Source organism: Hyaena hyaena, unplaced genomic scaffold (genome assembly GCF_003009895.1).
Source record: "Hyaena hyaena isolate Hyena2069 unplaced genomic scaffold, ASM300989v1 scaffold_35, whole genome shotgun sequence".
Taxonomy (NCBI): domain Eukaryota; kingdom Metazoa; phylum Chordata; class Mammalia; order Carnivora; family Hyaenidae; genus Hyaena; species Hyaena hyaena.
This window is the reverse complement of record NW_024080667.1, coordinates 1,623,640-1,634,373: the sequence shown is the minus strand read 5'-3', so window position 1 is coordinate 1,634,373 and position 10,734 is coordinate 1,623,640. Positions and strand designations below refer to the sequence as shown.

Genomic DNA, 10,734 nt, shown 5'->3' with positions numbered 1-10,734 from the left:
AGGGGCACATGGACCCCAATGTTCACAGCAGCACTCTCAACAACAGCCAAAACATGGAAAGAGCCTAAGTGTCCATCAATGGACGAATGGATCAAGACTTGGTTTGCCAGAACTGGCAGGAGCCAAAGGCACAAGAGTGGACTGGCTGTCTGGGTGCTGGTGTGAGTGTGAGAGCCGTCTTGCTGCATGACCCTCAGATCCCCCGTGAGAAGGGGATGCAACATGCTAGACTGTTCCAATCAGGGAGGAGCCAGCGGGTAGGGCACTGTGCCCAGGGCGGACGGGCCAGGCCGGAGCAACATGTCACCTCTGTCATTTCTGTCCCATTCGGTCTCCTTCCTCCCCACCCCCCCAGCCACAGCACTGTGCTGACGTGGGCTGTGCTCTCGCTCTGTGTTGGAGGGGATTCAGAGGCCTCCCCGGCGGGGCCGCGTGAGTTCTTGGGGAGGGGCCGGCGTGGGTCAGCTGTGCCCGCTGTCAAGCTCTTGCTTCTCTCGCCCTCAAACGAGGCTTCACTGAAATAGTGCACACCCCCCTCCATCCAAACAAGGGCCCCCACAACTTCAGAAGGGAGGAGCGCGGGGGGTCAGGAAGAGAGAGGGAGGTGCTCAAAGCATGAGCCTGGAACCATCCCTGTGGGCAGCGTATCCAATGTGAAGACCCATATGGAAAGTTCTGCAGCTACGGGCTTGCAGGAGCTCTTCACTCTGGAAGAGCTGAGCCCCTTTCTCAGTGGGGTTTGAGTAACAGCCACCTCCAGCTCCAGAGATTACAGTTCACGAGCCACATTCAACCACACGAATTAAAATGCACAAGGTTTATGTCTGAAGTGAGCAAGGCTGAGGCTTTTGGATGGTGGAATGCGAGAGGGGAGATTCTGAATCAAGCTCCTGATTGCTAGTCTGTGGGTGGCGGCCAGGATGGTCATTTCAAAGTTTTCGAAATGCAGGTTGCCCCCTTGCTTAAAATCCCTCAGCTTCTTCTCATATTCTTCAGATAGGGTGGCCTGAAGAACGCCTACTCATTTCTTTTTTTTTTTTAATTTTTAATTTTTTTAAATATTTTTATTTATTTCTAGGAGAGAGAGAGAGAGAGAGACAGCATGAGCAGGGGAGGGTCAGAGAGAGAGGGAGTCACAGACTGAAACAGGCTCCAGGCTCTGAGCTGGCAGTCAGCACAGAGCCCGACGCGGGGCTCGAACCCACAAACCCCAAGATCATGACCTAAGCGAAAGTCGGACGCTTAACCGACTAAGCCACCCAGGCGCCCCTAATGTTTATTTTTTTGAGACAGAGCATGAGCAGGGGAGGAGCAGAGAGAGACATACACATACACACACAGAACCCGAAGCAGGCTCCAGGCTCTGAGCTGTCAGCACAGAGCCCGATGCGAGGCTCGAACCCACCAACCACGAGATCATGACCTGAGTCAAAGTCAGACACTTAACCAACTGAGCCACCCGGGTGCCCCTAGGCCTAATCATTTCTTAAGCTGTCTTCCTTCTCACTCTTACTTCTGGACACGCTGGCTTTCTCTCAGTCGCTTGGGCTCATAATATGCTCTTCTACCCCAGGGCCTTTGCACATGTCCCTCCCTTCCCCCTTGTCTATTAAGTCTTCCTTATCCTCCATATTCCTTTTCTTTAGAGCCCCAATGTGACTAGAACTATACATGTCTCCGTGGAATCCTTTGACTTATGTGTCTGTCTCCTAGCAGCTTTCTGACTGCAGGGACCATGCCTGATTGGGCCATTGCTTTATCCCCAGGTTTGCCTCAGTGCTGAGGTTCCAGTAAATATTTGTGGAAGGAATGAGTGATAACAGCGGTAAAACCCAGCCCGGCCAACACAGGCTGGTCCTATGGCCATCAGGGAACCAGACTTTACAGGATACAGAAAAAGGTCTGCCGGGCGAAACCCTGCAAATATCAATATTGATTTTTCCCTGAGTCAGATGATTCCAAGGGACTTTTATTTTCTTCCTTATGCTTTGCTTTCTCCCAGTTTTTTTTTTTAAACAATAAGCATGTAACTGCCTTCCATTATCAGAAAAAGCAAATGGTGGCCAAATAGAAGCACATCAACAACGGGAGCAGTCCATCAACCTGGCCAGTGGGGCGTAAAATCTCGAGAAGCAGTACTGTCTGTTCTTTAGGATGCACTCAGGTAAGCAAAACAATCATTTTTATTTGCTAGCTGTGACCGCTGGGTAATTTTGAAGAAGTCTTTTTATTAATATGTATTTCTGAACTTTGTTTAGGAGAATGACCTACAGTAGCACAGATAACATAAACTTTAAATTAACTGTTGAATTATTCCTCAGGGTGGCCCATAGCTAACAAAGGGCCATTCTTTTTTTTTTTTTTTTTAATTTTTTAATGTTTATTTATCTTTGAGAGAGGGAGGGAGGGAGGAAGAGAGAGGAGCAGAGACAGAGGGAGACACAGAATCCGAAGCAGGCTCCAGGCTCTGGGCTGTCAGCACAGAGCCCGACGTGGGGCTCGAACCCACAAACCGTGAGATCATAACCTGAGCTGAAGTCAGATGCTTAACCAACTGAGGCACCCAGGCTCCCCCAAGGGTGATTCTTCTAATCAGAAAGACCCCAGGAAGTCAGCAGAGAAGCGATTTTCACTTTGTCTTGTTTTATAAAACTAGGAAATGCTGTCACGTCTGCAGCTTCCAATTCTTCAAAATGGACCTGTGTCCCCACAACCCTTTTTAAAGCAAATCTCCTCTCCCAAATCCATTTATGCTTTGGGAAGAGGATTTGTCCAAGAGAAGACAGAAGCACCCATGAAAAGTCTGCTCACAAAATATTTGGCAACTCGTGTGTCATCTGTTCTCTGGGGAGCCAATATAAGCTTGTGCTTCTGGAAACACAGCTGATTGCTTCATAAATCAATGTGACTGTGGCTGGCGGCGGTGACTTACTTCTTAAACTAAGTCTGAGGAGCGGTAGGCAGTCAATTATTTGTATACAGTGAATGCAACTCAATGTCTGTGGAAAAATTGTACTCATTAGCTCCTTTTTCTGTACTGTTCTTCGTCTCCACCCTGTGCACCTTGGAGGATTCTCCTCAGCCTCCATTTTATGAGCCCATAATAATGATCCTGCTGTCATTTACTTAGAACCAAGTGCCAGGTTCTTTCTGTGTGTTTCTCACTTAATCCTCACAACAGCCCTGTGACGTAAGTGGCTTATGGATGGGGAAAATGAGCTCAGAGAGATCAAGTCGTTTGCTTGAGGTCGCAGAACCAGCAAGTGACCTAATGAGATTCAAACCCAGGTCTGTCTATCCCCAAAGCCTGTGGTTTTAATTTAAAAAAACAAAAACAAAAACAAAAACAAAAAAACAAAAACTTTCTTCATTTTTGAGAGAGAAAGAGAGAGCATAAGTGGGGAATGGGCAGAGAGGGAGACACAGAATTTGAAGCAAGCTCCAGGCTCTGAGCTGTCAGCACAGAGCCCGACACGGGGGCTCGAACCCATGAACTGTGAGATCATGACATGAGCCGAAGTTGGATGCTCAACTGACTGAGCCGCCCAGGCGTCCCCAAAGCCCACACTTTAAAAAATTACTATAGTTTTCTAGTACCACACTCAGTTTCAAAACAGATCTCTATTTCTACTTTGGTTTGATGGGAAATAAAACTACCCCAAACCTGTCCCTTGTTATGATAAAGAAGAATCTGTAATTCTTTTTCTTTCCCCCACTCTGTGTCCTTGCAGGGGACCACAGCATGGACGAGAACCTCAAGGTGAGGTCCACTGACTTAGTTTTAAATCTGAGAGTTTATGATAGACCCTCTTGGAAACTGGGAAAAAGCAAATATAAAGATTCATGTTGCCCTTACCACTGTTACTCAACAGAGTACTGGAAATTCTAGCCAGTGCAATAAAGCAGAAAAATGAAATTAGGGGTATTCAGATCTCCTTTTCTGAAAGGAGAAATAAAACTGTTTTTATTTGTAGATGGCATGATTGTTTATACATAAAATTCCAACAAGTCTATAAAAACTTTCTAGAAAGCTCAGTTACAGTTGCCAAGATACCACTGAAGTATACAAAAATCAACTGTATTTCTATATATTGTCAATGAACATGTGGACGCCAAATTTATAATACCATTTTTTTAAGTTTATTTATTTTGAGAGAGAGTGGGGGAAGGGCAGAAGAGAAGAAGAAAGAGAGAATCACAAGCAGGCTCCACACTGTCAGCAGGGAGCCTGATATGGGGCTCGAACTCATGAACCATGAGATCATGACCTGAGCCGAAGTTGGACATTTAACCGACTGAGCCACCCAGGTGCCCCAACAATATGATATCACTTATAATCATTTAAAACAAGATAGATATTTAAGTGTATATCTAGCAAACACGCACAGGGCTGATATGCTAAAAATTACAGAATATTTATGGAAGAAATCGAAGACCCCCCGAAAAAAAGGAGAGACATACCATGTTCATGGATTGGAAGACAACATAGTAAAGACATCAATTCTCACACTGATATATAGGCTTAAATACAATTCCTATTAAAATTCCAGCAAGAGGGGCACCGGGGTGGCTCAGCTGGTTAAGTGTCCGACTCTTGGTATTGGTTCAGGTCATGATCTCACAGTTTTATGAGTTTGAGCCCTGCGCTGGTAGCATGGAGCCTGCTTGGGATTCTCTCTCTCTCCCTCTCTCTATGCCCTTCCCTCTCTCGTGCTATCTCTGTCTCTCTCAAAATAAATAAATAAACTTAAAAAAAATAAAAAGAAAGAAAGAAAATTCCAGCTAGATACTTTGTATATATAGACAGGCTTATCCTAAAATATGTGTGGAAAGGCAAAAGAGCTAAAATAGGTAAAAATAATTTTTTTAAAGAAAAATAAAGTAGAAGGAACCATTCTACCTGATTCAAGACTTACATGACTACAGTAACTAAGACCATGTCACACTGAAGAGGGACAGACACCTAGGTCAATGAAACATAGTAGGAAACTCAGAAATAGGTCCCACACAAGTAATGCTAAATGGCTTTTGACAAAGTTTCAAAAGTAGTTCAATGGACAAAGATAGTCTTTTCAAGAAATGGTGCTGGAGCCACTACATTCCCACAGGCAATCAAAATGAACCCGGACCGAAATCTCACTCTGTATGCAAAACCGAACTCAAAATCATTCATAGGTTTAAACATAAAATCTCTATAAAACTTTCAGAAAAAAATGTCTGAGAAATCCTTGGGAATCAAGGACCCAGTGACATGTTCTTAGACATGATTCAAAAAGCATGAGTCATGACAGAAAAAAAAACGATACACAGAAGTCATCAAAATTTGAAACGTCTTCCTCGGGAAATATTCTGTTAGGAGAATGAAAAGACAAGCCACCAACAGGGAGAAATTATCTGCAAGCTCTGTATCTGACAAGGGACACGTATCTAACATACTTAAAGAACTCTCAAAACTTAAGAGTTAAAAACTAAACGACATGACTAGAAAATGGGCAAAAGACATGAAGAGACGTTGCCCCAACGAGGATGTGCACAGGGCCATACACACTTGCTAGAACAGCTAAAATAAAAACCAGGGTGTGCCCGTGTGGCTCAGGTGGTTAAGCATCTGACTCTTGGTATCGGCTCAAGTCATGATCTCACGATTCATGAGACTGAGTCCTGCGTCTGGCTCTGCACTGACAGCGCGGAGCCTACTTGGGATTCTCTTTCTCCCTCTCTCTGCCCTTCCCCCTCAAATAAATAAATAAACTTTAAAAAAAATCCCGAAATTTATTTAAAAAATAAAGTAAAATAAAAAACAGTGATAACACCAGTTGCTGGTGAGGATGCAGAGAACCCGTGTCTCATACACTGCTGGTGGGAATGGAAAATGGCACAGCCACCCTGACAACAGTCTGGCACTTTCTTTGGAAACCATACACGTAACCATATGATCCGGCATCCACCCTCCTGAGCATTTATCCCAGAGAAATAAAAACTTATGTTCACACAAAAACCTGTGCACAAATGTTCATGAGCAGATTTATCTGTAACAGATCCCGAATTAGAAACAATCAAAATGCCCTTCAATATGTGAAGGGTTAAACAAATGGGATATTACTCAACATCTATCCCAAGGAACATTACTCAACGCCTCTATCAGGGAATATTACTCAACAATAAAAAATAACAGGTGATCTCAAGGACATTATGCTCAGTGAAAAAAAAAAAATCTCAAAAGGTCATCACCTGTGGTAGAATTCATTTATACAACATTTTCAACATGTTACACACACCACAACGGTCTCTAAAAGCTCTGGGAAGAAAGGAGGCCGTCGCTCAAGCTGGGTACTTCAGGTGGCCCTCGCTGTCAGGCCCGGGGCAGGGGTCTGAGCACCTGCTCCATGCCCCCTTCTGAATGGTCCCATTTGGCTCTGGGGAGGGGGCGATGGGTGGGACATCCATGCACCATGGCCAGCAGAAGACAGAGGGCACATCACACCCATTTCTCATACCCATTTCTGCCACACACGCTGGGGAGACCAGTGTATGCAGCAGTCGGTTAATGGTGGCACATGGAAGGATGCTGTGGCTGTAAGCCAGAGGGTGCGCTCTACAAGAGACTGGAATCCACAAGAGCAGTAAGGCTGCGCGGAGGGGGTGAGGTGCTGGGGGTGGGTGGGAACGGCTCTTACCTCTAAAACAAGGTCTGAGTCTTCATGTCGTCCAACAGTAGTGCTTTTATTCAGGACAAAAAAGCCTTCTGCGCTCTTTAGGTAGGCTTTCATACTCTCTGCTTTCCCTATGGAAGGTTTTCAGAAAAAACTCCGTTAGGAGAACACGGTCTTCTGATTATTCAACAACACCACATGGGGAATGGATGAAATGCACCGTACTGTTCGTACGAAGGTAGGTGCGGGCAGACGGCCTTCACAACAGTCACACTTCTGATTCTGCAGATTTTTAAGACTACCTTTTTAAGCAGTGACATTTAGCAAAGATGAGCCTGGTTCTGATAATCAAACAGGAGACTTTTTTTTTCATGACTCGAAGCACAAACCAATAGCCAAAAAACAAACAAACAAACAAACAAACCCAACGACAAATGTGATTTCCACTGATAATCACTATACACTTCCCATTAAGCTTAGTACAAGGTGAGTTATCTGACACAGTAGGTACTTGTGTTCAGTATTCCTAACCCATTGCCTACTGGCTCTGTGACTTCGGGTGAGTTACTTCTCTCTCTATGCCTCAGTTTTCTCATCTGTAAAATGGGGCTAATAATACTTGTACCCGGAAGGGTTCTGTGAGAATGGAATGCAATCATACACATGAAGCATTTAGAGTGGACATTTGTCCTATTATTATTATTATTGTTACAAATCTAAGCTTATAAATTATAAGAACTATAAGAATTATAAAGAACTTATGAAACTGCTGAGTCAGTCACTGAGGGAATGGACTTTAAATGATACTTTGTCTGAATCACTGTAAGTCACTCCATTACTTTATGCATTTAGGGGAAGTCCGGTGACTCTGAAAGGCAAAGAAAGTATCAAGACTCTAACTTGGAGATGTGATCTGGACTCGGCACGTATTTTCCCCCAATGTTTTATTATGAAGATGTCAAATATGCAGGCCAGCTGAAAGAACTGGATGGTGAACTCTTTTATGTCCACCACCTAGATACTATAATTGGCATTTTCCTGTATTTGCTCTATCACACCTCCATCCATCCACCCATTCATCTACCCGTTTTACAGTCTGATGCATCTCAAGGGAAGTTCTACACTTGTTTTGTAAAATATAAAAATTTCAGTGATTTCAGTAGGTTCCAAAATGTTGGTGATTCATATGGCGCTTGGGTTCTGATTTGAGACACGTCCAATTACACAGTGTGACATCCTCCATCTCAACGCCAAGCCGAAGAATGGAAGTCCCTCTCTTTTCTTTTCAACAGAAAGGTCACTGAAATGTGAAGCTGTTGGACTGCGGATGAAAACAAAGACCATCTCGTTGTGATCGTACAGAGTCTGGGGTCTGGTTCCGCTCTTCGTCCACATCTCCATCATCAACTACCAAATCCCTACTCAGGGCCAGGCACTGTGCTATCCTTTTACAGACACTGCTTCTTTTCCATCTCAGAACAATCCTGCGAGGTAGGTCCTGGTACGGTCCCACTTTACAGATGGGGAAACTGAGCCTCAGAGAGGTTAGGGTCACACAGCAGCAGGTGTCAGGGAGGTAACTCTGAGCTTTTGCATGTAATTCTGCACAATCTGCGGCTTAGCCTTCCACTACCCCCTTATTGCTGGCTGGGGCAGAGTGGGCGGGGGACCTGCCCTGCTGTTGACCCTTGACACCTGCAATAACAGAAAGTCCTCGACACCAGGATTCCATCCTCTGAAAGGAAGACAAGACCCCATGGGCATTGGGGGTGGGGGAGTAAGAGAATAAAAGTAAGCCAGATAGTTTATTTTCTATTTGTTAACCCTGAGAGCTACAGATGCCTCATGAATATTGATGACTTCATAGAATGAGAAAGACATTTTATTAAGTTCACTGTCATTCCAAAAGAACCATGCTCTGATGCCATCAAGTCACTTCAATTACTCACTTCAATTGCAGAGGACCATGTTATCAAGGAGCACATTCAAACCCAGTGCAAACCTGGGAGAAAAGTCTCTTCTGCAGGAAAATCACCAGAAATGTCACTAAACTGAATCCCAGAACTTGGACCATGTGCGTGTTTGAGCTTTGGCTCTCCCGCCAGAAGTTCCCAAGGCTGGAGCCTTCTCTCTGCTCAGCTGTCCCCCCTTGTGGCATCAGTTGGCCATCCTAGCTAAAGGCACCCCTTGGTCCCTACTAGCATATCCCACTGCTGCCTTTCCTTCGTTGTACTTAAGCACTCTCTGACATTTTCTTATTCTTTTCTTTAGCTGTGTTTGTTTCCCTTTCACTGAGATGGATGTTCCAGGAGAGCCAGAGCTGTGCTGTTTTTGTTAGGAGACAATTCTTCATGGGTATCTCGTGTTTGTACCCATCTTTGTCCCCATCTCTGGAATCAAGGCACTGACAAATGTTGCCCTATGACTTCTTCCAGCATCTATAAGCTGGCCAGGCTAACTTACGAGCTTGCTCACAAGGTGAAACCTCAGACCCCTTGCAGTTGCTGACAGTTTTGCTCATTACCCCATCTCCGGCACCTGGAGCATTTTCTGACACACAGTAGGTGCTCAGTAAACACTTGCTGAATGAATGAAAATACAAATGACACATCAAAGCAAATCTGGGCAGCCTGCTGGCTAGGAATCTCCCCATTCAGTGTCTGCTCTAGACATCATTCTTGGAAAACCTAAATTCCACCTGGAGCTTTTTGGGTTGGACAATATTTCTCCATTTTAATCTTGCCCTGAGCAGTCACTCCCCTGCCTGAAAACACAGTAGAAAGTGGTTTGAGATGTGTTAAACTCCATAAACTTGTTCTTAGTGCCATGAAGCACCGGGCATAGGAAAAGAGCAAAAAAACTTCAATTGCCTGCATCCCTCAGGACCCCTTCGGATGCCTCAGAATTAGGCTAAAGGAAAAATACTTCCTTTGAGGGCTACAGGTCTCAGGGTCCTGGGAGCTGCAGAAGTTCCTCAAGGAAGGGAAGGTCAGGGAACGGGGATCTCTGACCACTGGGTGGGTGCTGCCCCTAAATCAGGGGAACCAAAGGGCACCCCTCCTAATCCCAGCTGTACCGCACAGGGTGTCCTAGAGAGGCACATCTGGTGCCGAGGAAGGTTCTGGAAGCTCCTGCGCAGGCTACTTCGGGAGGCAGGGTGCGGTCTGCATTTTAGGTGTTGCGGCACCTGCTCTGGGGTGCTCCCCCGGACCCAAGTCTAGACCGGAAAAGAGTTCGAACTCGGGGTGGGGCCGGGGCCTCCTCTCCAACCCCATGACCTCGCAGGGCCTGCCTGTCTCCGCCCGCTGCCTCCTCTCGTGCCACACTCACCTGGCCGGAGGAAGAAGCCCACGCCCTGTCCCCCTCCGAGAGCCCCGCGGGCTCGGGAGGCGCCGGGCCCGCTCCCGGGCGAGGCCGCCTGGCCGCGCTCCCGCGGAGTCTCCAGCCCGCGGCCAGCACCCCGCGCGCCCGCCCGGCCTGTGTACGCGTGTCGCCATGGCAACGCCGCCCGGCCGCCGCGCGGTGAGGGGCGTGGCCTGCGCGCGGGCGGGGCGGACAGCGGGGGGACCGGGGCGGGCGTGCGGGGCGGGCCCTCGAGGATCCCAGCCAGCAGCAGCCGGGCCGGGGTTCCCCAGGCTCGGTTCACAGGTGGGGAAACTGAAGCTCCGAGGTCACAGAAATGGGCCACGGTTTTCCAGCGAGGCAGGAGCTGACTCGAGAATCTTCCCTGCTGGGGTGCCTGGGTGGCTCAGTCGGTTAAGTGTCTGACTTCGGCTCAGGTCATGATCTCACAGTTCGTGGGTTCGAGCCCCGTGTGGGGCTCTGTGCTGACGGCTCAGAGCCTGGAGCCTGTCTCAGATTCTTTACCTTCCTCTCTCTGACCCTTCCCTGCTCACGTTGTCTCTCTCTCCTCTCAGAAATAAATAAAAAACATTAAAAAAAAATGTATAGGGGCTCCTGGGTGGCTCAGTCGGTTAAGCATCCGACTTTGGCTCAGGTTATGATCTCGCGGTCCGTGGGTTCGAGCCCCGTGTGGGGCTCTGTGCTGACAGCTCAGAGCCTGGAGCCTGTTTCGGATTCT

The 10,734-nt window shown here is 46.8% G+C and overlaps 1 protein-coding gene across 7 annotated transcripts in view; it reads right to left on the bottom strand.

Annotated features, from left to right (window-relative positions):
* The window catches only part of FHAD1 (forkhead associated phosphopeptide binding domain 1), a 126,569-nt gene extending 116,527 nt beyond the window's left edge, over positions 1-10,042 (bottom strand). For all 7 annotated transcript variants that reach the window (XR_005527846.1, XM_039229067.1, XM_039229071.1 and 4 more), the window contains exons 1-2: positions 9,984-10,042; positions 6,678-6,784 (exon numbers count right to left, since the gene is read on the bottom strand). Coding sequence is in view for 6 of the 7 variants with exons in the window: in XM_039229067.1 (XP_039084998.1) it covers positions 6,678-6,770 (93 nt within the window). In the remaining variant the exon portion in view is untranslated. The remainder of the gene's footprint in view (positions 1-6,677; positions 6,785-9,983) is intronic.
* Positions 10,043-10,734: the final 692 nt, after the last annotated feature.